The following is a 27,500-nucleotide window of genomic DNA, read 5'->3' on the forward strand; positions in this document are numbered from 1 at the left end:
AGATTTATGCAAAAAAAGCAGAAAAAAATATTGATATATGATGATTTTATAGCATTTTCTTTGTGTGTCCTTTTTTGGACGTGAGGAACCCCAGAGGGTACAAAATGTGTTACCAGTGTATAATAGACCTGTAACAGTAACTGACATTAGATTTTAAAAATATGTCAAAAAAGACACTTTCTTGCAGCAAACATAGCACACTCTCTCATTCACTGTTACCTGCTTCAAAAGTGAATTGCTCAGGAGTGTGGAAAGACTCTGGCAGCTTGATACCTTGCCCTATGCGAATGAAAACAGCCCATGGTCAAAACAAGATGAGCTAGGTCTTAATCTACTTTATTCTAAGACGTTAGAGTAGACATAGATGGTGTAATGCACTACACCACTCCACTGCTAAGAGCTCCTGACATTTATGTCCTCCAGGCTCCAAGGAAGCTATCCTGCCACAGCTCTGTGCTACAGAAAGACACCTATCCAAAGATCCTTAACTGTCTGATAAATACCAAGAGGAACTGGATAAGCTTGTGCAGTCTGGCTATGTTCAAATGATTCCCAATGAGCAAGTAGACAAACCACAGGGAACCTGGTATTTCCCACATCACAATGTTGACCACAATGACAAACACAGAGTTGTATTTGACTGCTCTTTTGACTACCTGGGACAAAACCTGAACAGATGTCTTCTGCCTGGTCCAACACTGAGTCCCGCTCTCCGTCTAGTTCTACTCAGATTCCGCCAGCATACTATTGCTCTCTGTGGAGACAGAGAGCTATGTTCCATCAGGTACATCTTTTGGACGAGGACAAACCTCTACCGTGTTTCATATGGAGAGAAATGCAGTTAGACCAGGAGCCCTGTGCCCCTGTAGCACATGCTGTGCCACCTATGCAATTCACAAACATGTCATGATCACCATGATGGAAATGAGGAGGTCCTTCAATCTGTGCAACATTGTTTTTATGTTGATAACTAACCCAAAGTTTTCCTTCCTTCCATGAAGCTAAGTCCCTCATTGACAAAATGAGACCTCTGCTTGCTGATGGTGGGTTTGACATCAGACAATGGGCTAGTAATGATCCAGCTGTAATACACCATCTCCCACCAGAGACAAAGTGAATTGTGGCTCTCAGAAAATGGAGACCCCAAAGAGCTGACACTAAGCCTCCAATGGAAGTGCCTGATAGACATGCTTGGTTACAAGAACAGATCCATCATCTACCATCAACCTACAATGAGGAATATATACAAAGTGCTGGCAAGTCAATATGATCCTCTGGGCCATCTGACCCCTTTCACACTGTGGTCCTAGTCCAGGATCTATGAAAGCAGGAAAGAGGCTGGAATAATATCATCAAACCAGCTAGTTTGTTGGAATAATGGCAAGGATGGGAGTTGGGAATGCAAAATCTCCCCGACATTCACTATCCTCACTGTTATCTGCCCACCTGTGCCAACGCAGCCACTTCAGAATCCCATTTGCATGTAGTCTGTCATGCTTCTGAGTGTGTGCATGGTGTTGTTGACTATCTCAGACAAAAGACAAACATGACCACACCCATGTAAACTTCATTATGGGCAGGTCCCGTATAGCCCTATCCTATCTATCCCTCACCTTGAACTATGTGCAGCCCTATCTGGTGCCCAGCTGGCTAACCTTCTCAGATCTGAACTCACCATTCCACTACTGTCAGTGACCCTCTGGACAGATTCCATTACAGTCCTATCATGGTAAACATCTGACTCCTATCACTACAAGGTGTTTGTTGGCACAAGAATAGCTTCAGACTCTGACTGAGAGATAGAGCTGGAGATATGTTGTCTCAAAGAATAATCCAGCCGATGACATAACATAGGGCAAAACACTCCAAGAGCTTTCCCATCTGCAGAGATGAAGTCAAGGCCCTCAATTTCTGCTGCTGCTGGCCAGCCAATCCATGTGGGTCAGGTGAATCACAGCCTGCTGAGGAACTGAGGAAATCCATGTTTTGTGGCACAGTGATGTCAGATGACTCAAACTTCCCTTATCCGAGTGCAGCAACTGGGATAAACTGATGGAATAAACAAAGAAAGTGCTTTGTGGGATGGTGGATCATAACTCAAACATGCTGCTCAATGCTGCTCAATTCTGCATAAACACAGAGAAGTATCTTCTAGAGAGGACCCAATCAGAGTGCTTCCCTGAGGAATGCAGTACCCTCAAAACAGGTAAATCCATACCAAACAGTAGCAAACTACTGCCCCTGGCTCCTGAATATGACCCTGATCTCGGACTCATTACAGTGGGAGGTCGAGCTAGAAGAGAGGAGACCCTTGGCCATGACAATATCCATCCCATTATATTGCATTCAAACCATCCCATAACCAAACTCATTATCAAGCATTACAATGAGAAACTGCTCGACCCGGGCAATGAGCGTGTCCTGGGGAAAAAAAGACACAGGCACTGGATCCTGCGCAGCCGCCAAGCCATTCGCCAGCATCAACATCAGTGTCAAAACTGTCAGAGATGGAGAACAATGCACTGATTCCCAAAATGGCGGATCTGCCTCCAGTCTGGCAAGGACTGTTTAAAGCCCCTTTCTGGTCTGTTTTGGGCCTTTCACGGTGAAAGTTGGATGCCGCACAGGGAAAGGGTGGGGCATACTCTTCAGATGCTTAGTAAAATGTGCATACATCTTGAACTGCTTGACAGCATGGACACATACATTCTTAATGGCCTTTAGAACATTCGTCTCATGCAGAGGTAAACCCTTTGAACTCCTCCCTGACTGCGGGAGTAATTTCAGAGCAGGATAAGCAGAGCTGCGGAATGCTTTCAAGGCTATCGCACCAGACTTGAAGCAGCAATTGCCCACGCACAAGTGAACTTCCAGTTCAATCCTCCATATGCCTGGAATGAGAGATAAAATTGATAAAAATGGCCCTGCAGGTTGCATTGTTAACCCAACCAACAACAGAAACAGTCTTACACACAGTTCTTATTGAAGTTGAGGGCATTCTAAATTCAAAACCACTCAGATATATATCCTCTTACCTTGCTGATCCAGACCCAGTCACATCAAATGTGTTGCTGAAGGGGCGGCCCGATTCTCCTTAGCAGGAGAAGATGGCATCACAGTCAGACTTTAGTTGATCATTTCTGGACAGCCTTCATACGCTTGGCCAATATGGCCTATTGGAAGGATAACTGAAACTTACCCTGGGAAGGATGAAAAGGTTCGCAGTGCTAATGTCACTATTCAACGTCGACAATACATACGGCCTGTTTCCCAATTAATCCCACTCCCTGAGATCACTGAAGAAAAAACCCCGAAATGAAACGGATTTGCTGTACAAATCCAGGGGTGGCTACTGCAGCCACACTCCCTCCTATCCACAAGGAGGCACCCACATGTGGAAGTACCTCCTCCACCTTATAAATAGAGGTCAGGCTCAGGACTTCCTCCCTTTGTCTCTAAACCCCCTTCATCTTTTGAGTTCTAGTGTGTTCGCCATGTGTCTTTTGATTTGTCTTCAATGTAAGTATTATTTTCTTTATCTTTTCTAGTTGGGATTATGGTGTAGTCTAGTTTGATATTGTTTATTCTATTTGTTGTTCTATTTGTTAATTAATAGTAAGGCTAATTAGCCCTAACAATGGCAAGCATCAGTGAAGAAATTTATTACCTAATTGCAATCCTTGTTTCCTGGTGGTTTGTGGCTCCAGTGTGAACCATTAGTATCCAACCATAATGTTTGGAACAGTGGAGGGAAATGTGGAAAAAATGAAGTAGATTTATCCAGGCAATTGAGAAGAAAGAACACGGACCCCCAACAAAGCATTTCACACAAATGAGACAGAGCCCTGAACTTTAAGCCTTGTGACTCTGTACACCATTTACATGCACAAAAAGCTATAACACACTTTAAGAAAGGAGAAACTCAGTAAAGCATAATAAGTCCCCTTTAAAAGCGAAACAAAGACAAACATCATAAAACAGAAGTAAGTTTTAACTACTGTGACAAGTCATGTGTAGGACAGGGACTGATATCCCCCAGTGTACCACTGTCCTGTGCCATTAAACACAGCAGTGTTGTATAACTTATTCAGACTGAGACAAGAAAAGACAGGACAAGTTCACATTAAGAAGTGGCTACCAAGTTTATTTTACTCCAACAGAACTGAATTAGAACAAGATAAAATATGCACATCTTATTTCACAGAAAATAGTGAGTGTGCTCTCAACAAATGTATGAAACCCAACAGAATCATGGCAGAGTCCTCTATCAGCATACAGTGTGTCATTACAGCTGCTGTGCATGTGACACTTCACTGGGAGGGAGAACTTACAACGAGGGAGTGAGTCATGTGACAGTTTGTTAGCAGTGGGTTTATCTCAGTTTTGATGAAGTTCACAGTGTAGTCCAGCTGTGACATCACTGCAGCTTCATCCAGGGTTCCCACACAGTCTGCTCACTGTAGTGAAGTGTGTCTGCAGTGTAACACAAACCACATCTGAACCACAATGCGGTGATATCGACAAAGCCGCAGAAACTCTAATGGCTAAGATCAAACACTGTGAAAGCTCTCAGTCTGCAGTTCACTGACAGTCCTGAACCTGCAGTGATGGGACCGCTCAGGTGTTAGTGATGAGCCAATCAGCAGAGGGAGGCGTACCATGTAAAAAAAAAAAAAATCCTTCTGAGTCACGGGCTGCAGGAAAAACATTAAACTCAGGACCAAATGTACCGAAACACATCATTAATTCAAATCTTTTTATTTTGTACAAAATGATTTGTCTTTGACCCACCATGAAAGGTTGTGAAGAAAACTGACATTGACGGCCATAACACAAGTCAGAAGGCAACACAAAGACAACACAAGGCCTAGAGTAGAAAAATGAGACACACCCACACAGGTGTTCTGAGCTGCTCTGGTTGATTACATCTCATTACAGGTAAAGGAGCCGTGATGAGGTCACCACACGACCGCACACACTGATCAGAATAACAGTTGGCCTCCTCCACACAAATTTAAGAGTCACGTGATGAAAGTCACCTGGAAAACTGCTTGAGATAGTTTGTGTTGTATGGTGACAGAGCCCAGACGAAGACGAAGATGAAAGCAATGGTGAGCACCAGGTGAGGAAACTGGCTTCATGTTCTCTTTTCAGTCAATTAAAACAGGACGTGACGCGTTACTGTGCTCACAGCACAGTTTAAAGGTGTAGTTCAGGTTATTTGACGTGGGGTTGTTACTGATCTGTAGTCAGTGTATGACTGATCTGTAGTCAGTGTATGACTGATGTGTAGTCAGTGTATGACTGATGTGTAGTCAGTGTATGACTGATGTGTAGTCAGTGTATGACTGATGTGTAGTCAGTGTATGACTGATCTGTAGTCAGTGTATGACTGATGTGTAGTCAGTGTATGTATGTAACACAGTATGTTACTGATCTGACTATAGATCAGTACCTCACACAACCCCATGTCGGATAATCTGAATACCTTTAAACTGTGCTGTTGTTACTCACATCCACAAACACTTTGCAGACTGATTCTGAGTAGGTTTAGAATGAAAACTCACATATAAAACTGATGAAGTATGAACACGGTCAGGTTGGTGAAGAGGAGTTTGAAGGCAGATCTGAAGTTTAACTGCAGTTTGATTCCATTGGCACAAGTTCAAAGTAAAACAAATTCTTCTTTATTAACTGAACAAAACACTGACCATGACAAGAAGGATATAGTACACATGCAAACTATCAGTGCATAGAGTGGAGCCTGCACAGAGCTGTGTAGAAATGAACACAGTGAATAATTAAATGTGGAGCCTGTAGGAGCGGATGAACGGTGGGCGCTGGGCGGGGGGTGACAGTGAGATGTTTTCATCAGAACCATGAGAATATTTCTGACAGGAAACAGTGGAGTAAATAACACTGAACATCCTGGAAAACAGTCTGTGGAGCTCTGCCAGTCTCATGTCTGAGTTCACATGCAGTGTGACCAACAGAAAAACAGTCGGCTGAACCCTCAGGTTCTGCGAATATCACCTCAGACTGTCAGACTCCTTTTTCCACTGAGGAATGTAGATCAACTTGTGGAGACCTGAAACTGTTACTTCATATCACTGGGAGCATTGTGACAGATGGCCGATCTCTGACACTGCACAACACGCTGAACTGAAGCTGTGAGGCGACACTATCAGCTGACAGGAATTCAAACTGGAGCCAAACTGTTTCCTAGAAAACACAATGAACTTCCAGTGAAACAAGGAACCAGAAATCAACAATAATGTGTCCTATACTAATCACAAAGTTGAGTGTCTGAATGTCCCTACAGCAGACAGAACAGAGCACATGCTGATGACTGGACACTTCAATCCCACGTTTAACCCATTGAACTGATACTAGATTATTCTGCCATGTTGAGTTAATGAGATTTCCTGTGATTATACATGATGGACACCAGATTGGGACTGATTGTGAAACTGAAGTAAAAACATGCATCAGTTTACTTTAGTACAATGACTGCAATTATAAAGTCCTCTTTTACTCTGAACTTCATTTATTGGAACTAGAGACTCACAATAGTTTCAAACAGAATGACTCACAATAAATAATGACATTAAACAATGATGAAGGAAACATTGAGCACGAACACAATTACTTCTGTTTATGAATTGTAAAAATTGTTATTGCTGTGTAAACCTCAAACCTCAAACCACTCCGGGAAGTTGGTAATTTCACTTCATGTTAGATGATGTGTCTCGACTTATTTTGTATTTTCACTTCCCTGTAACTTGGATCACTCTGGAAAACCGCATGTTCACATGGTTAAAGGAATGTGGGAGGTGACACATTCACTATAAATAGTGTGTACTAAATAGTGTGTGTACGCACCATTAATGCATCTGGCCCCAGGTTTTGAGAGTCCAGATCTTGGATACTGGATTCTCTTCTCACCAAAGGACACGCTGAGCCACCATTAGCTCTTCATGTACCCAGGGAAGAAGACCTGTCCACCTGTATGTGGTGATACCAGAGTCTAGATGAGCCTGACTCTAAATAGACTGAAGACTGAGGACCAGTGTCTCAGAGGAACCAGTCAGAGGTTGAACTGGTTTATATCTGGTACTGGTTTTAAGAGTAGATGTGAGGGTTTACTAGAGGCCAACGGTCAAAGTGGTCGATGTTTTTTATTTTCTTACCACAGGAAGGTTTCAGGATTATTTACTTTGAACATCTGGCTCCAGCTGCTGATCCAGTCCTTCGCTCATCTTTGAGCTTTCATTAAAGGCAGGTATATTGATTAAACTGATAATCATACAGTCCCTGACCTACCTGATTACAGTTTATGTTGATTTAGGTTCATTCTTCTTTAGTTTGTCTGATGAAGACATTAACAACTGTGTTTCCTCAAACCCGATCTTACTCGGGGGTGGGCAGCAACTAAGTACATTTACTTCAGTACTGTACTTCTGTATATTTTCAGTACTTTACTTTTCTAGAGTATTATTGTTTTTTAGAAAGTTGTTTTTATGTCCATGTCTTCAGTCTTTGTATCATGTTCTACAGTTTTTTTTATTCTTCAGGGAGGGTGGTCCAGGATCTGCCCTGTCATTTCTGTTAGCCACACAGTTACTGGCTGTACTGTCTATATATTATTGATTCTGATATTAATCATCAGGGCTGAGAATAATCATGGCATCACTAAGAATTTGTCACTAGTTCAGTCTGTTTTTCCCTGACACCTCACACAGGCTCAGTACGTCACTTACAACAAATCAAACACACCTGATTAGAAACAGGTAAAAACAGCTGATCATCCTCAGAGCTCCTTCGCTGCATCAGCATCTTCTCCCTCTTTCATTAACTCCAGTCAAAGACTGTAAATCTTTAATAAACAGTAGATTTATTCATCAATGTATTTTCTTGTGTTTACAGTGAGATGATGAAACAGGTGTGTGGTCATGAACAGGTGATCGTACCTGCTGCAGTGACTGTGCTCGGCTCTGAAGCCTGAAGCTGCGTCAGTTACTGGTCTTTCTTTATTATAGTGCTACCAAACATGTATATGTACGTATTTACACTCTGACATGTTACTGAACAAGTTATTGAGAGTAAAGTGAGGAAACAGTGAATTTATTCAGCTCGTGTCGTCTAACACTTGATCCTGAGAATGATCTCTGAGTGTAGAGGCTCGTCATCCACTGTATCTAACTGTATGTAGCTGCGCAGTGCACTACATTACCCATGCTGCTTTGGCACAAATGAAGCTGACTGAACTCCCCCCCTTCCTTCAGGACAAAGTCTCCTCAGACAGAAACACCTGAAGAGACACAGCTCCACTCAGCTGCTGGATCAGGTATAAACCAGGCGTGTAACGCCTGCTCTCTGCACCATCCTGTCACACACCTGTCCGGAGCTCAGCTGACTGCTGATTGGTCGATATTACAGCAGGTGGGTTGTGAGTCAGCTGGGATCCTACAGAGGGATAATGGTCATCTTGAAAGGTCAAGGTCAGAGGTCAGGACTAAGGGAGAGAAAAAAATAAATGTAGCTGATGAAGTGTCCTCATACGATTAGCAGTATGAGGGTGTGAGTGTGTGTGTGTATGTGTGCACATACTGTGTGTGTGTGTGTGTGTGTGTGAATACGCTCTACTGCTTATGCACATCTTCATGTCGCAGTATCTTGTACAGGACCCAGTAGAAGATGTTGAAGAAGAGGAAGGCCAGAGGGAAGCCAGCCCTCGACACAGTGTCTATCTTCTTGGCTCGATCGATGAATAACTTCCTCATCTCCTCTGTGCTTTTACCCCCTCTACCTGCCGCTGCTCCAGATGGATTCTGGGTAGTGTTTGTTGTGGATCCTTGGGTGTTCAGAGCAGTAACAGTATTGTTGGCGCTGGCCTTGGAGTCCTTGCTGTTGCTGGGAGTTGAGGTCACAGCAGCTGTGGAGGTCGGCCTGCTCTCATGTACTTCCCCTTCCTGTTGAAGACAGGGGGGGGGGGTTCACTTCAGACAACTCATTCATTGTCTTTACAATGGCTTGAGTCAGGCACAACTGAGCAAAGGTTAAATTGCTTTGTAATAATTATTGGCCTTGGATTGGTTAGTGTAGAAATGATTAACTGAACTCTCTTTGGGAATTTCACAACTGATCGTAACTGATCGTAACTGATCATAAATGATCATAACTGATTACAATTGATCACAACTGATCATCACTGACACACTTTACATTTAAATGAAAATCAGTCTATAAACAATAATCCATAAAGTGAAAACATGTTTTTAGAAATGTTTGCAAATATATTCAAAATCAAAAACTGAAATCTCTTATTGCTTAACTCTTCAGACCTTTAGTCCAATTCTTTGTAGTCTTTCTGAACTGTGCCCAATCGGCTCAGTTTTCACTGTCCCAGTTAGACAGAAAGGAAACACCCAGCAGAGCCCACACGCACATTATCCACTATTCAGGTAAATGAAACCTCAGACACAGACCTGACCACAGTCTGGAGTGCCACAGTAGAAGGTCTGGATACTTGACTGGCCCTGGGTGTACACCAGCTGCTGATATAAATTAATATTTGTTTTGAGTATTTCAACTTCTCGTGTATTTCATGTTGGTAATCAAACATTATGCATCATTATCCTCCCAAAATAATAAATATTAAACTTTTTGTAATAGTTGTGCTTATGCATGTGTGTGCGATAAACCAAACTCTACCAGTTTGTATAGATGTTGTATCATGACAGTAGCAATAATAAAGGATTTCAATCAAAACACACACTGTAGTTGTGTAACTTCACTGCAGCAGAAAGTCTGCGGGAGTAATGTCCACAGGCCAACGGGCTTACAAGCTAACAGGCTAACAAGTCAACCGTCTGACTCTGCTACATGAACACACCTGGTGAGCCCTGAAGCTCCCAGGCTGCAGTTCAGGATTCAGGACCAGACAGGACCAGGATTCCACAGGGTCAGGATCTGCTGCTGCAGTGGTTTGAACCCAGTTTATGATTCTGACCAGTTTTTATAAATTGCACTCAGACCAGTACAGGTCTAGGAAGTGTCAGGAGCAGCTGGTAAGTAAGCTGGTTTGTACGGGTTTGTATTCCTGAATGGTCTGAGCCCAGAGGGTAAAACCTGTCAGACAGTCACCATCTGCTACTGTCACACACTCAACTGAGTCTGTCACTCTGTTTAAGGATGTAACGCTTTCATTTAAATGTGACAGTTTGGTTACATTTAAAATGTGAGTAGGTTGAGAAGTAGAAAGTTTTTGTCAGTGTTGGGCTCACTGCCTCCTCTCTCAGGCTTCTCTCTGGAGCTCTAGTAACAACAGGTCAGTGATTGGCTAACTGTTTTCTTGTTTCCAATAAGAATATAGCAGATTTCAGTTAAACACTCAGAGAAACCAAATCCTGCAAGGTTGAATGGTCCAGGTGGGCGGGGCTTGGGCCACGACTGAGTGCAGTGACTGCTTTGTTGTGACATCACAAAGTTCCAGAAGTCTTGATGGCTGGTTTTAAGGCTGTGTGATTTTCTCTGTGGACTGAGCGCTTTGATACTTTCAGAGATATAGAACCTAGACCTGATCTATAATCAGGAAGTGATGGAGCCCTCACAACAACAGACTGTTGGGTCATGCAAGTGACACAGTGAAATAAAGACATGCAAGCATGCATACAAACACACACACACGCACGCACACGCACACACACACACACACACACACACACACACACACACACACACACACACACACGTGTGCTGTGCATTACCCTGTGGTTGCTGGTGTAGATGTTGGTCATAGATCCATACAGGGGGTCTGATGGTTTGAAGCCGTTGTCAGTGTTAACTCGACGGAGGGACTCAGCTAGCTCCCCTGGATCAACTGCACCTCCACTGTTCTACCGGCCGGCAGCATGCACACAACACACACCAGGAGGAAGAACAGACAGCATCCAGAGCAGGGTTGGGACGGCCACTGATTCAGTCAACGTGTGTCACAGGTCACTTCCAGTGTGTTGAGGTGTGTGTGTGTGTATCACAAGTCACTTCCAGTGTTTTGAGGAGTGTGTGTGTGAACTACCTTGTGAGAAGTGCTTACTAATGATATTAACTAATACATGCTGAAAACAAACAGTTCAAGATTAAGCAGACAGACTTGGTCTTTCATATGTTATATATATATATATATATATATATATATATGTGTCTTGTCATATATTATACACGTTTTCTGTTGTCTTCTACTCTTTATTCATACAGGCAGGGCCTGTTGTGAAGAAACAGTTTGTGCTTTTTTTCCCATCAGTAATGAATCATCCTGTTCACATCTACACATTAATCCAGTCAATAAAACTGCTGCTCTACTTTCATCAACATAGAAACATCAGCTGTTCAGCTGCCAGAGATATAAGTACATATTCATAAACAATATACTATCACCTGAGTCGCATACACCTGGTCCCTGACCATAGAGGAGGACTGTTACAGGATCTGAGACTGCAGCAGATAACGGCACATTTCTGAGAAATTTGTCAAATGTGGATACAAGGACTAAACTGGAGCCACTTGAAATTTGAAGCCATTTCTGACCATGATCATCCACAGTTTTCCCACTTGAATGATAAAGGTGTCAAATCAAACATTTTAACAATATATATGGTGAAATTTAGCACCCTGTAAAAAATGAAACCTGCAGGTGGAAACATTTCAGCGAATCTCACAAAAGCGTTTCCAAATCATGACTTTGTGTTAATATTGCTTTTAAAAATAAAGAATTTTATATTTAAATATATTTAATATTTCTCTTTTAAATGGGAACACTGTTAAACGGTTTAATATTCCATATTAAGATATTAGGGTGTTTCCTTTTGGTGATGATGTTGCAGATGACATAAAGAACAGTTTGTCTGCTGTAAATATAATCAAACATGACCAACTGTTTGCTCAGTATTAGGTGATAAGTCAGGTCTATTATATGTAGCTAGTCCAGTGTATTTAGTTTGTCTGATTCTGAGAAAAAAGGAAGCTCAACATGACCGTCCCTCTACTAGCAAGCTAGTTAGTTTAGCTGATGCTAACTTAAGGCTTCAATAAAACGACTGTCGCCTTTAACAGAACATTTGGTTCTTCATTCATAATAAATTGTTAGCAAGTAGGTACATTGCGTTTTATACATAATTTCTGACAGACATCAGTAATGAATCATCCTGTTCACATCTACACATGTTTTTCTCCAGTTCATTTTGCTCAGGTGCTGCGCTGCATGGCCTTTGTAAATAAAATAATTTTTTCTAATTCATCCCGTTTCACTCAGTCTTTTGCCAGTGTTTATTGCATGTTCATATTGTGAAAATATGAAAATACGATTTATTTGTCAGCACTAATTTTAACCATGACAACAAATATCGTCTAATGTTGAGGAAGTACTTATTTTAACCAAATCACCATCTTTTCATAAACCTATACAAGCCATGACGACTATTGTAGTAACCCAGGTCTGGTATGCCTGCCGCTGTACGGGCATTTTTCACATATTAGAAATGACAAATACAGCTCTGAAGAAATGTAAGAGTTATGAATTTAACATCCTCAGAGTCAAAAACATAAGATTACATTGTAAAATCATTGAAATCTGTGTGTAAAATTCTATTGGAAATGGCCATTTTGGAAAAGAGTGGCCACTTTGGAATTTCAAGTGGCCCCAGAGGGATAAACATACACATGTTGGTGCTTGTATCCACATTTAAAGATGACTCCTCTTCCTGTATATACTGACCAGTTCAGGTCTGACATTAGGACCAAGCTTCATCCAGCTGGAGGAAAACAGTGTTTTCTATCAGTCAGTATTTTCACAGAGGAAATAATAATACTGTTGACTGACTTTTAGTTTAAAATTTTTAATCTGCAGTAAATGCTGTCTGTGAATGTGAGTTGACTGAATGCTGAGATCTTCATCATGCACTGACAGCAGACTCATCCTCATCGTGGATGGTCCTCTGTCAGACGAATCATAAAGCACATAGATGCAGCTGCAGCCATGCTGTATCATGCACTAATACAGTGAGTGAGATGTGGAGTTTCAGGAGACTCAGACATGCACAGTGTGGTGGTTCCCTCTGCAGCCCCTCCCTCCTCTGTCTCATCAGTGCTCCTATGGGTGGCACTGCAATAGCAACATGTCACCATGGGGTGGCAGCCTCAGACCAGAGCTGAGAGAACCACAGTATTCCTCAGCAGTCTGTATGAGCCAACCTGTGTGCAGGTATGGAGACCATATAGAGGTGTGATTGTGCGGTGATCACACTGGCTGATGATGGTGTTGCCTGTGTGTGTGTTGTCGAATTTGTGTGTACCTTGCTCTTGCTCTTGTGATGCCGTCTAAACCGCAGCAGCTCTTTGTGTTGCCTCGACACAAAGTTAACAGCAGCATACTCCAGCAGCGCTGAGAAGACGAAGAGCAGACACACCGCCATCCAGATGTCTATGGCCTTCACATAGGAGACCTGCACACACACACACACACACACACAAACACACACAATTATTTCATTTCATTTACTCTAAATGAGTTTCTTCAGACATACAGGAGTTGCCTTGTAAAGCAAATATCACATCATTTGCACCATCGTGTAGTAACTTCTGCATGAGCTTGTTTGATAGTGTAGATAAGTGTTTCTGTCTGTTCTCAGAAATTTACTGTGGACTTTTAGTCACATTGGTCCTTTGGATCATCATCAGGAGCTAAATACAGATGTTTTTAAAGGTGCAATATGTAAGATCTGGCCAGAATTTTAGTTTAAAATGTTAAAAAATGAACTAACACTATCAATAGTATGTGAAGGAGCCACAGTGATGGTGTCATGACCATGACCTCTATCTAGTGTATTTCAGAGATTTCTACTGTAATGAGCATGCTAACCAACTAGCTCCGTGTTGCAATACCACTTTATGACAGTAGATGCTGTGTGAGTCAGTGTAGCGTCTAGTTTGCCCTCAGTTCCACAAAGAAAAAGAGCTTCCTCCTGAGCTTGACGTACTCCGGACGAGCATCACAGAAACGCCTAGAAAACGACCATTATCTCTACCCTGAAGGGCCGCTCCAACAAGAAACCACGTTCAACAGCACAGACGAGAAGAAAACACGAGTAAATCCTGGTGTGTTTTTCCACCGCGGGAGACAGCTCCTGGTGAGTAACATCTAATATTGGTCTGTAGCGAAAAGTATCATTAGTGCAAAGGACAAACCGTACTGACAAACACTTCAAGTGGCATAAATGAATGATTGATGATGTCGACAGACGTTTTAGTGATTTACTTCCTGCGGCTGTTGTCCAGATAGATGCTTCAGTAACTTTTTTTACAAGTAAAACAAAGAGACTGTTTGATCCAGAACCAGCAGGTTCAGGATCCACTTCCTAATACTGTATTTTAGCATTTTCATATCTATCTTCATGATTTATTATACACACACAACAGACCTAATATGTTTGAATACAAAGAACTTGTATGATCTGAACAAATTTTCCTATCACGTTTGTCTGTGTTGGACCAGCACCCGCCTTTTCTTCTGCGTCCGGCCTCATCAACCATCAACAACCACATTACAGAAACACCTCAGAGTGTTATCCCTGCACAGAACACATATTGTCTATACTGTGATCTTCTGCACATCCAGCTCAGCAGGAGGTTTGTCAACATTTTTGTACAAAGTTGTTTTCATAGTTTTATTTTTTCTATCTATATTCTAGTATCTATGTATATTTACATAGACTGACTTTTGCAGTATTTTACCTTTTTATTGCTATTTCCTGTTAATATGTTTTTTGGATACTGCACCAAACACCAAGCAAAATATCTTGTAAGGAAAAACCTACCTGGCAATAAACCTTAATTTCTGATTCTGCCTTTGTGATGATGTCATCATCCCTTCCTCATGCTGCTGTAGCCTCACACCCATGTGTCATGCAGTGTCCCCTTGCCTTCATATTTTTAAAGGTAAATAAAAACATACTGTTTGTACTTCAAGTACTCAAGCGCTATCTATAATAAATGCACATATAAATGATAAATTATAAGGAACATGGGGAAAACAACAACATGATTAATTAGACAGGGGCGAAGAGGTGAAACGCTGCCCCCTATGGAGGTGGAGCAAGTAGCACGATCTTACACATTACACCTTTAAAAACAGCCACTACATGTTACCGAGGGCGAAATTGAAAAGAGATAGTTTATTCTTGAGGCAATAAAGAGATTCAGTGAGAAACTGAGGATTTACAGAAAATCTGGACTGTGAAAGAGACATTTTATAGTCATGAACAAATAAAAAGTGTGGTTGACAAGATAGAAGAATTCTCAGTGACATCACATGTTTAGAAAAGTGTAATACACAAACATCGGTATATTTCACATCAGATACTGTATTATCCCTGCTGAGGAGGAGACATTCAGCCTCATGTACGTCAGGTGACAGCTCACTCATGTCTACCTACAGAATAACCAAGCCTCAACTTCAACACTGAAGAACCAAAAGCTGCACTTCCTCTAATGACCGCTAGAGTCTGGCTCCAACAGTGAGTCAATCCCTATCGACTCCCATGTTAAAATGTCCAACTTAGTAGCAGAAATAAACATGTTTACAGCCTGGTACAAAAACAGTTTTGGTCTCTAGAGCTAATTTCCTCCTTCATGACACCTGTTTATATAACTCACCTGTTTACATTTTATTAACGCTTAAATTCCTGCATAATTGAGGGCGTGGCCTCTTTGAGTAACAGGTGGGTGAGCATACGCTTGCAACAAACTCAGCTCCACACACGCCCTACCTCTTTGACCATCGTTTTGATTAGCTGCGAGTTGGGAAGGAGTCAGACACGGCCAAGATGGCGATGGTGAAGCAGCTCAATCTGAGCTTTAAAACCGCTCTTCAGAAACCTGTTGGTGACGCCACAGAGGCTACATCCATCTTTATTTATAGTCGGTGGGAATAACAGGAAGCTGACTGTAGTTGACTTCACAGACACCGGAGTCATTAATAACAAGGATTAACACGCAGAAGCTTTCACTAATGATGTTTTCCACATTGCTGAAATATTTGAATATTCTTTGTCTCTATATTGACCTCAGTCCAGGATTGTGTGGCATCATGACTCCCAGATGATGGATCCTAATCACTCTGTCATGACTTGTTTTACAGGCTGTTTCTGACTTTGCATCTCAGGCCCCGTAAAAATCAGCCAGAACAGGATCCAATAATTTTACAACGCTACTGAAAACTGTTCATTCTATGGTCCAGTTGCTCTTTAATAGTAAGTCAGTGATATCTTTACACAAAAAGTTGAGTTCAGACTTTCAGTGACTATTCCATAAATTCCTTTATGGCCAAGCTACAACTAAACAACTCAGGTTTTAAAATGTCCATTCAGAAAGACACACACACACACACACACACACACACACCCACACACACACACACACACACACCCCTGCGGCTTGCCACTGAAGTGTGTGGTGTCAGAATGAGGTAACCTCATTCCTGTATGAAATAATGACTTATTCAGACATGTGTAACATACTGGAGTGCAAAGCTCTGTTAAGCACTGGAAACATGAGAAACCTCCTAACCTCTATACACACACACACGCATGCACGCACACACACATGCGGTCATGTTGTGGAGGTGTATGTGTACAGTATGTGTGAGAGAGATGAGTGTGCTAATAAGCATTATGTAACAAAGTGCTCCATGTCTGATCTTTTCTCATGCATATGAGATACCAGAACAAGACTGAGGGCTCACCCTCACACACGCTCATGATGTGTACTCATCCACACACACACACACACACACACACGTACTCTGACCCCTCCCTGACACTTAATAATAATAAACTTTATATAAAGCAGCTACAAAGTGCTTTACAAAAAAGAAACAGGACACAGATTTCATAAAAATAAAAAACTACTGAATAAAACAACAACAAAGTCATACATAATTCACAGAAAAGCAGTTCTTTTTAAAAAATATCTAAAAGATGAGACACTCATCTCCTCCGGCCAGTGTTTCCAGATTGTAGCAGCAGCTCCATCACCTTGTGTTGGAGTAGTTGCGTTTAAGTTTTAGACGACAACAAGAGGATCTCATGGGGCAAGAGGGGACGTCAGGTAATGCTAGGTCAGAACTAAAACTCAGGGCCAGATGTGTCTGGGCTTTAAGAGTAAACAGTAGGAATTGATAATCAATTAGTTATCAATAGCAACAGGTAGCCAGTGTAGTGCAGTCAGGAAGGATGTGTGAAATCTGATCATGTTTCTTTTCACCTGTTGGAGATATAATCTGTAACTTTTCCACATTAAAATGTCTAAAAACAACTAGATCTATGTTCTTTGTGTTGTTGAGTTGTGTTCTTACATTATCACAGATGTTTCCATCAATTCTCAAACCAGAGAAATCTGTGATTTTAATCATGGTAACATTCCATTTCATTGGTCACCTGTCAGTGACATCATATCCTCTATGATCATGTGTCAGTGTTGTGTTTGTCTGACAGAAGCTCAACATTGACTTTTATCCAACTTTAAGTCTCATTTTTAAGATTCACTTTTTACACCTTGGTGGTTTTCAGCTCTGTATTTGACCCAGATGAAGGATTTCAGTCGGACGTCTGGATCTTAAATTTTCTGAGAAACAAGCTGAGGAAATGTTAGACAGCTCAGCTCCCAGCCACCGGAGATGTGCTGTGTCACTGAACTGTGTCAGTGAATCTCTGATTTTTAAAGTGGAACTGTGTTGGAATAATTGTATATATATATTATCTCATATTTAATAACATAACCATGTATCCTGCTTTACTGTCCTAATCATATATGTAGTTTGTCTTGTGATGAGTTGTTTTGCAGGACGTAGCTGCTCATCAGACACCCATTATTATACTTTTGTATTCGTACTATGTATCATCAGACACCCATTATTATACTTTTGTATGACCTTCAGTTCTTTAAGATAAGCAATGTCTTGTGAATGGAAGAATGTTTTGGAATGCTTTGTGTGATAATAAAAAGAGAGGAGACGGTGGAGTTTGCTCAGAGCGGGTTGGAGATTGTAACTGAGCAAATCTCTGTCCGTTCTCCTCGCGAGTAAGAAATAACACCCTTGTCTTTCTCTTCTGTGTGTCAGTATTAAATGTCTTAGGTGGTGTAAACCTGACAAACTGCTTTAATCAGTGTTTTACTGGTCTTTCAAATGTGCAAGACAACACTCCCTGTCCATTAAGTACGTTTGCCTAATTGAATATTGGCGGTTCTGCCCTAGGGTGCAAAATACTGGGAGGAGAAAATGCAAATAGGTTCATTTAGCCGACGCATTGTAATTTACCAAGCCTGAAAGTAATTTTTGACTGTGTCTGTATATAATATGTTTGAAAGGAAGGTGCTAATCAGCACAGCATTGTGCACAGATGGCTGCTGGTATTGCAGCGAGGAGGAGACATGGGCACAATGAGTATGCAGAGAACGAGTTTATCTCACTCGTGTTATCATTTTTGGAATGACAGAAGGAAAAATAATTTAGACCATTGGATCGAATTTCATTTTGCTATTGCGGCCATCCTGCTTTCCATCCAAACTCTCCATGGTGGAAACAATTAAAACTCTGTTTGCACCTGTTGTCATTTACGCAATTATTCTTAGTTGAACACACACCAACCAAACGTGCAGTATGTTACAATGAACAAGCAATTCAGTACTCTTTATTTGGGATCTTAGTAAATCAGAATCTAAGTGTGCAGCAGCCTCTGTTGTTTTGTGGAATTTCATTGGTGTTGGTACTGACTACCAGATTTCTAGTACTGTGACATCCTCGTGACGTCTGGTATCATGACTTTAGAGGACATTACATTGACTTACATTGATTTCCTGGAGACTTACTCTAACTTCAATCATGACTGCTATTTGACTAACCCCAACCCTTATCCTAACCTTAATATACACCTAACCTTACCTAAAACATGTCTTCACTTGTCCCCACAACATGAGTAATATCTGGACCACACGCACACACACACACACACACACACACACACACACACACACACACACACACACACACACACACACACAGTGTGGGCAGGACTGCTTGCAGCTGATCCTGTGTGACTGAAGATTCACCACAGTACAAACAACACTAGCTAGCTGACCCTATGGCAAAATTACACTTCCTATTAACAATACCCAAAGGATGATGGGAAAGATAGTGAAAAAAAAATCAAATAATATTTACGTCATAAAAAATATCACATAAAACATAACACGTGAACAATGAGCTGTTTCACCAACGTTCTTCCTCTAACCCTGAAACATCTCCGCCCACTAATATACAGATATTCTATATGTTCAGAGATACATTCAGATTATCCCTTGAACATGTGTAGAACCATCCACATGTCAAACACTGGCTTTTCTAGTAGCTGTTGTGCTGTAGTGTAGAGCAGCTGATGGTGTTTGGGCACTGGAAACTTTTAAAGGGATGCTTCATAAAGCATGTCAGCAGGCCGGTGTATGAACTCAAAAAATTATATTTATTTACAAAAATATAAATTAAACAGGAAAAATGGACCCAGGGATATTCAACAAATTAGAATGACCTCCTGGTGGTTGTCTGCCTCCACTCAGACTAGTTTCAGGTGACATCCCTGTTTATCCAGAGTCAGAGAAAATGTGAACCTGCTTCACACTGGATTTCTGTTACTGCTGACAATCACAATCTACAATGAGCACACAAAGTACTCAGAAGTGCAGCAGGTTCAGCCCCCTGTCATCCACTACACAACAATTTGACCTCCCTCCTCACATAATAGTAAAGTCCAGTCCCTCAGTACTGAGAGGACCTAATGACACACACCTTTACCTGACTGAGCAGCTTTACCAGACAGACAACTGGAAACACACAGGGTGAGCTCCAACAGAACAGACCTGCAAACACAGATAAACCACTTCTCACAACCAGTGTAAATAATCAAATTATTAGAAACATTGTAACTTGAAACACAAGTACTGATGATGTAACAGCAGCTGCGTCGCACCAATGGGTGTTGTGGGTGTTGCGACACTTTCACAGATGATTCCATCCCCAACACGTTTTTTTTTCTTACATCATCTAATCCCTATTACTGCTGTGTTCTGCATGTGTAGGAACCCGAAATCACACCAGGCATCAGTGTTAATGAGGATGGTGAGCAGGCAAATGAAATTTCCTTCATCTTATCAGAATCAGAAACACTCGTGTTTGTTAAAGTTACTACAGCATAGAGAAATTATAAGAAAAGTAGAAACAGAAATTAAGAAAAATAAGAATATGTAAACAATATAACTCTACCCTATATAACTCAGTGTGAATAACATTTGAGTAATATACAACAGTTTCATAATTGCAAAGAAAAATGGGTTTGTTTGAAATGTTGCGCAAAAAATTGTACAGTTATGTCAGCACTGCACAGTTTAATTATTGTGCTGTTAAGTCAGTTACCATTTTGTATTTGATGGGGTGCTGATGAAGAAGTAGGGTCTTTTGACTAATGGGTTTAGTTGAGTTGGGCAATGTACTGTAGCTCATATTTCATCTTGTGACTCATAGATAATTAAGAAAAGAGAATTAAAGTCTGTGTTTTTTAACAGACACTAAAAAGTCTAATGTCATCGCTTAATTCTATATCGTGTGTGAATACTGGTGGAGTAGAGGTGGTGTACATGTTGAACTCAATATTAGTGAAGGCACCAGGTTGCGGTGCTCATGTCCCACCATTAGAACCCCCACACTTAAAATCACTGCTCCAACAGTGATGATATGTGGAGCAGGGCCGAGTGAGAAGGAAGTGGAGCAGACTGTCACAGGGGTCTGACTTTACGTGATGACAATGAATTAAATGCCTCACACCAGAGAACCTGATGGACCACACACACACACACACACACACACACACACACAGACCTTAGGCAGAGAGGTCCTGGAGCCGGAGCTCTGTGTTGTCATGGTGAGGACGGTGGTGATGCCCAGTGCCACTCTGGCTGGGGCGGCGTCCATGTTGATCCAGAAGGAGACCCAGGAAAGAATGACGATGAGCAGAGAGGGGATGTACATCTGGATCAGGTAGTACCCCATCTGACGCTCCAGGTGGAACCGCACCTCAATACAGGTAAATTTACCTGCAGCAGAGCACACCCACAACTTTCACTGATTTATCATGATTTACCTCTTAGGCACAGTAATGACGAGGCTTATCAGTTATCAGTTATTGATCACTGGATGAACCTGCACTTCACCACTGCTGCCTTTTCTATTAACTAACCAGATGGAAGCAAGAGTCACTTCATACTGTCCCTCAGAAACCTAGTAGTGATCTCACAGAAAGGGGCGTGTCTTATTCCCCTTCTTCAGCTCTTCAAGCTGTTTTTTTCCTCCACTTGTTCCCAAGAGAGCAAAACATGGCTAATGAAATGTGGCAACGGTTTCACCGTGTGTGTGTGTGTGTGCGTGTGTGTGTGTGTGTGTGTGTGTGCGTGTGTGTGTGTGTTACCTGTGTTGTAGTGCTTGGTGCAGTATCTGAGGTCTGACTCATCTTTGAGGATGAACTGTGGCAGCGTGAGGCCTTCAGCCACTTGAACTGGTCCGTTCTCCTGCCACTCAAAGATCAGGTCGTTCATGGTGTAACCGACTGAAAACAGCACAAGACAATTCGATCATCAGCACATCACACAACATCATGTAACACAAAGGTCATGGAGCAGACACCGGTGAAGTGACAGATAACATGAGCAGAGCCTAGAAAAAGAAGCAACACTGAGGACTCGGCTTCTTTTTCACTTTACTGGTGTATCTGGACATAAGTAATTATAAGCAATGTCAGTGTGTTAATAAGTTTTCTAATCATAAAATGTGCTCATGCCCCTACATGAGATGACACAGTGCAGTACGCAGCTTTCAGGTGAAAGTGAACTTCCAGAATTTCCTCCACTAAAGAAGAAACCACATTTTCATCTCAACAGGCCTCAGACAAAGAAAGAGCTGAGACCAGAGCACAGGAGGACCGGACTGAGGACTACTGGCTCAAATCCCAGTCGGCCTGTGGATCATCCAAACATCCATAAAGTGTGTTTACATGCTCCATCAGTGTCATTTGTGCAGAATTAATTCTTGAGTTATCTACAAAATCATATTTTGTTTTTATTCCAGTAGATGCAGTGAGAGAGAGACAGGGGTAGGATTTGAACCTGCTGCGGTTAGGACTAAGCCTTGGTGGTGCACAGTTTACCAGGTGAGCCACTGACGCCCTGACCACCCAAATATAACCAAAATCAGTCAGAAGTTTGATTCAGGGTCATTAGGTTCTGTAAATATGGAACAATACAACAAGTTGAAGTTGAAAACATTTACTTTTGAATAATTCGGTATTTTGAAAATCAAGTACTCCAGTACATTAACTTAAGTAAAAATCAGACTGAACAACTTTCACTTGTATTGGATTTATAATTAACCAGGAGGATCGGTACTGTGTCTCCAGTAATGGAGACTTTGTCCACCTCTGACAACGTCCACAAATGATCAGCTGAGAGGAAGTTAGACATCAGGACACTCACACACATTTGACTATAGGTGTTTCCATTAATCTGCTTCATGTGCAGTTTGAAACAGATGAATTTAGAAAAAAAACTCTCAAATGTCACAAAAACATTTACACACGATTTTCACTATTGGACAAAATAATATTTCCCGAAAGTGAAATGGAAACATTTTTTCCCCCCATTCATGTCATGGCTCCTGTCGTATCAGGCCTCAATGAGCCAGGTCATGCCACTGATGCTACTGTGATAATACAAAGAATTCTGCACACACGCACACACACACACACAGACACACACACACACACACACACACACACACACACACACAGCCTGGTGAAGGTTACTAATGCAGGGACAGAGTATAAACACGAGGCCTCATAAAGCTGCACTCAGAGCTCTGCAGGGCTTTTTGGTGAAAGCAGAAACCAGCTGCCCTGTGCTGCTACAGGCCGACAGACACACACAAAAGATGTAGTTCCTCTTAAGGTTCAGCTGAAAGTGTGTGGAGTGTGTGTGTGTGTGTGTGTGTGTGTGTGTGTGTGTGTGTCTGTGTGTGCATGTTGCAGCAAACAGAGAAACAAAGAGGGAACAGAGGAGAGTCTGCCCCCAGCCCTCCACACCAGCGTCTGTGTTTGTCTCTGGATGTTTTTACGTCGCGGTTGCCCCCGGCGATAACAGTGTCTCCGATTGTCAGCTCAGAGTTCTGCTCCTCACAACGACTTTACTGCATCTACACACTCACTCAAAACTGTCTAAATCATACATGATCACATCAGTGAATCCCGTGTGATCAGCTGAGCAGGGATCAGCACGTCAGTCACTGGAGCGCATCTATATGTGATGTGAGATATTAAACTGATATTTATTCTACATATATATCTGGAGCCCAGTCCCTCTATATGTATATAAACAGATCGACATCTATGTGTGGTGACGCCTCTGGGCTGCAGCTGAATAAAACCACCAATGGAGACCCAGTGTCCTCTGGCCCCCGGGGGCCAGGGCCACGCTCAGAGGAAAGACTAGTCATCAGAGCTCTATCAACATTATTAAACACGACTGTGTTTCCTTAAAAAGAACCAGGAGGAGGGAGGATGATACTGAATATGATGCATGGATGAATAAAGAATAAACAAACATCTGCTCATATCCACACGTGCTCATACAGTAGCTGACTTTACAACATCCACAGGTCCTCTATTGATTGTGGTCTCTGAAAGATCCACTTCCTGTCTGCACAGGTGGAGCTACATGTTGTGCTCCCTGTATGAATCCCAGCAGCTGAGCAGTGAGTGGCGTGCACCGTTGAAGTCCCTGTGGGTTCAGACCCTCCAGACTCATCGCTGAGGAACATATGATGATGAATAATAAAGAGGAGCAGGAGGAGGAAGCAGTCTTCATTTATTAATCCATGATGTGTGATTTACATTGTTGAACTGGAAGACACTTTATCTTTGAACCACTTCAGTCTTGAGTGTGTTCACACAGAAGATTCAGGCTGCTTCACTGATAAAAGCCTCAGTGTGTTCACAGCTTCCATCAGAAATGTGATGAATAAGAAACCGGGGGGGGGGGGGGGGGGGGCAGCAGATCAGGAAACATAATGTCAGGGTGAAAAAACAGAGCAATGGTAAAGACGCTCATCCAGTCAGATGTCCCCATCAGGAATTGCTCTGAGATTTTCTGTTTACTGACCTCCCCCCAATAGTGAATGACATTTCCACCCTTGTTTGTGTGAGTGTGTGTGTTTGTGCATGTGTGTGGAGGAGGACTTACAGCTCTCCAGCTGCATGATACAGGTCTGAACATCCATGGGGAAGTTCTTCAGATCCATGGGACAGGACAGAGTCAGGGTGAGTCTGAAAGAGACAGAGACAGTTGTCATTAACGTCCTGTACATGTGCCCATTCAGACGCTCTCTGTGTGTGTGTGTCAGCACTGGACTGGACTGCACTGGACTTTGACTTGAGCCAGATGACTCGAATGGACTTCTTCTTTTTATCAAATATTTGCATTTTGCAAAATTTCTTTTTAGATAAATTACATTTTGTTGTTGGAACATGACTGAATGATTTCTAGTGTGACACCCACAAATCAGCTCTCACGGGAACGAGCTAAAATGTGAATTAGAGGAGGAGAGAGAACGGGGCACAGTACAGAGTTCACACCTCCACCAAGCCCAAACAATCCTACATGTTAAAGACAGTGATAATAACCTCCTGGATCTGCTCCTGTGCACAAACTGTCAAATATCACATTCATCAGCTGGAAACAGCTGCAGCAGTTTTCATCCATGTTGAAACTTTTCATGACCCTCTGTCTTTAGCTGATGAAACTGTGGAGACTGGAGCTGATCATCAGAGTTCAGTAGAACTTGACTTGAGAACTGACAGACTCTGTGTGACCATGTGATCCTGTACTGACCAGCCACCCTCACCTGATGGAGTACAGAACGTTTCCATTCTTGAAGATCCTGAGCAGCTTGTTGTCTGTAGTGACTTCATGGAAGTGGGCTCCCTTCTCATTGGCAAAGAACAGATCAGGTTTCCATATGGAGTCTAACATAGAGGGGTCCAGGTCCAGAGAGTCATCAGGGTACTCGGCGTAGGCCAGTCTGGGATCATTCCACTGCTGACGGAGGAAGATGTTCACACGGTAGTCCTGCAGACACAGAGCAGAAACACGTCTGTGAGACCTGAACCTAGATCAGTTTCTATGATGATCCCTGTTTGACCCAGTCCTGACAGATGAAAACCTGGTTCTGTTCAGGTCTGTGCATCAGGACTCACATGATCCACACACACAAACACACACACACATGCGCACACGCACACAGACACACACACACTTCTGAGCTTCTGGATCCAGACTGCCCATGATCAATAATCAGCTGATCACTGCAACACTTGCTGTGTGAGCTGTGTGAATGATCTGGAGCTGTGACGTTGGGCTGTGAACATGAACATGTACCATGTCTGTGATCACAGCTTCTATAGAGTGACCGGTGGAGTTTACAGTGAACAACGATTCCTGTTCAGACCAAAACACTGTCACTACAAAAAGCAACAGTTCTTGGCCAAACTTATTGAAACCATCACATCATGTCCCCACGGTAACTTACTAACTTGTCCACCGCTCCTTAAATCCCTGCTCTGGCTTCAGATTTTAAAATCCTGCCACTGGACCTAAATGGTCTCTGGTCTACATCCATCTCTGATCTACTTGTATGATATGAAGCATCCAGATCCTCAGGTGATCTGGGACAGGTTCACTGAGTGTTCGCAGAATCAGCTTTAGTTTCTCTGCTCCTCACCTGAGGAAGCAGCTTCCTGAACACCTGAGGTCAGCTGACACTGTCAGCTCATTTAGATCAGGACATATATCATCACAGTTTTCTGCAGCTCAACAATAAACTACGCACAACATCTTTTTAATCTTGTGCCATGCTTCTCTTATCACTGCAGCACGTCTTTTGAATGGTGCTCAAGTTTCTAACCTGATTTTATTCAATCTCAATGTGACTTATTGAAATATTTGCTTTTATTGTTTTTTAAATGATATATATGTTCTGTTTTAACGTATGTCCATGCCTCGGTGAAGCGCTGTGAATCCTCGTGTCTGGATGGAGCTGGAGAAAGTCTGATGGTGTTTTATCACAGTATTCTGTAACTGTCCTGCAGCTGCCTTCAGCTGTTCGCTGAGGGGAACAGTCAGAGGATCTGAGCCTGGATCAGAGGAGAACGATGTGCATGGTCAAAGAGAAAGAAGCAGCTTCTGCTGCACATGTGGACGACTCAGACTGATCTCCTGATGGTGATGAGAGTCCTGATGCCAGGATCAGTCCACCGCACCGCAAACTCAGCTCCCTGGAAAACTCCCAGAATGCTCTATAAAAGGCAGCGAGCGTCTCTGCTCACTGTGCTCACTGACTGGAAGTGACATCACTACGCTTCCACTTCACTTCACCTCAGAGGCGGAGTGATAGCGCAGTGAACGCCACTGTAGCTATTGAAATGAAAGCAGGGTGAGTTTGATTTAGGTGAGACTGTAAAGCTGCTGATGCTGTTGGCCTACATGAGTCACACACACTGTTTCATGAGCTGTGGAGGAAACTGAATTCACTCACCTGTGGTTACAGGTATATTCAACTGTTTTTGTTTTTCGTGTCATTGTTGTTACAGCCTCAGAATCATGTTGTAGATTCATCAGTGTTCACTGATGCAACAACCTCATCAGAGCAGGAAGTACAGTCAGTCCAGTACAGTGAGTCACTGCCTGCCGGCCTCGTCCTGCGTGTCCATACCTACAGACGTGATCTCTGCTGGCATGTACAGGGGCTCCAGTCCACTAATTCAGAGAGGAGTTAGTTATCACAGTGTCAGGCCCCAGGCACTAAATCCACAGTCCTCAGTCTTACTGGGGGAAGTCTGAGGACTGACTCCATTAGCTGTATCTGGAAAATCTATCTCATCTGGAAAATGAGGAAACATCTAGGAGGAAGGACATATAAGGCAATGTAATATCTCGTCCAATCAAGAGGCTTCATAACTTCTAAAGCATCAACAGAACGAATCAGAATGAGTGCTCCTGTCAGCTGCTTTATTTAAATGCCCAGCATCTGCATCACTATCACAGTTAACAAAAACCACACTTCTCGAGCTGCTAAAGGGTCCAGCTGGACTCAGAACAGGTTTTTCTTCTCCATGTGATGGGAGCTTGATGGGTCATAATGTTACAAGTCTGTTGTCATTAGTGATGGCAATCACTAATGAAACAATAGCATGCTCACGTTAGCTAACTTGCTGTTTCCCTTATCATACATTTGTTCGGCAAGTGTTGCTGTCACTAGCCAGCTAACAGTTAGCATTTCTGTACCATATTACAGC

At 42.4% G+C, this 27,500-nt stretch overlaps 1 protein-coding gene across 2 annotated transcripts in view; it reads right to left on the reverse strand.

Moving 5' to 3' along the window:
• Nucleotides 1-4,123: 4,123 nt before the first annotated feature.
• glra3 (glycine receptor, alpha 3) overlaps nucleotides 4,124-27,500 on the reverse strand; it is a 61,001-nt gene continuing 37,624 nt past the window's right edge. The window contains exons 4-10 of one of the 2 annotated variants that reach the window (XM_023431408.2): nucleotides 25,052-25,275; nucleotides 24,391-24,473; nucleotides 21,570-21,707; nucleotides 20,984-21,198; nucleotides 13,353-13,502; nucleotides 10,770-10,898; nucleotides 4,124-8,972 (exon numbers count right to left, since the gene is read on the reverse strand). In XM_023431408.2, coding sequence (XP_023287176.1) covers nucleotides 8,643-8,972; nucleotides 10,770-10,898; nucleotides 13,353-13,502; nucleotides 20,984-21,198; nucleotides 21,570-21,707; nucleotides 24,391-24,473; nucleotides 25,052-25,275 — 1,269 coding nt within the window. In that variant the 3' untranslated portion in view covers nucleotides 4,124-8,642. The remainder of the gene's footprint in view (nucleotides 8,973-10,769; nucleotides 10,899-13,352; nucleotides 13,503-20,983; nucleotides 21,199-21,569; nucleotides 21,708-24,390; nucleotides 24,474-25,051; nucleotides 25,276-27,500) is intronic. The other variant, XM_023431409.2, reaches the window with a different exon arrangement.

This window comes from Seriola lalandi, unplaced genomic scaffold (assembly GCF_002814215.2).
Source record: "Seriola lalandi dorsalis isolate HSWRI2012SDOR001 ecotype SW California unplaced genomic scaffold, Sedor1 jcf7180002054921, whole genome shotgun sequence".
Classification (NCBI taxonomy): domain Eukaryota; kingdom Metazoa; phylum Chordata; class Actinopteri; order Carangiformes; family Carangidae; genus Seriola; species Seriola lalandi.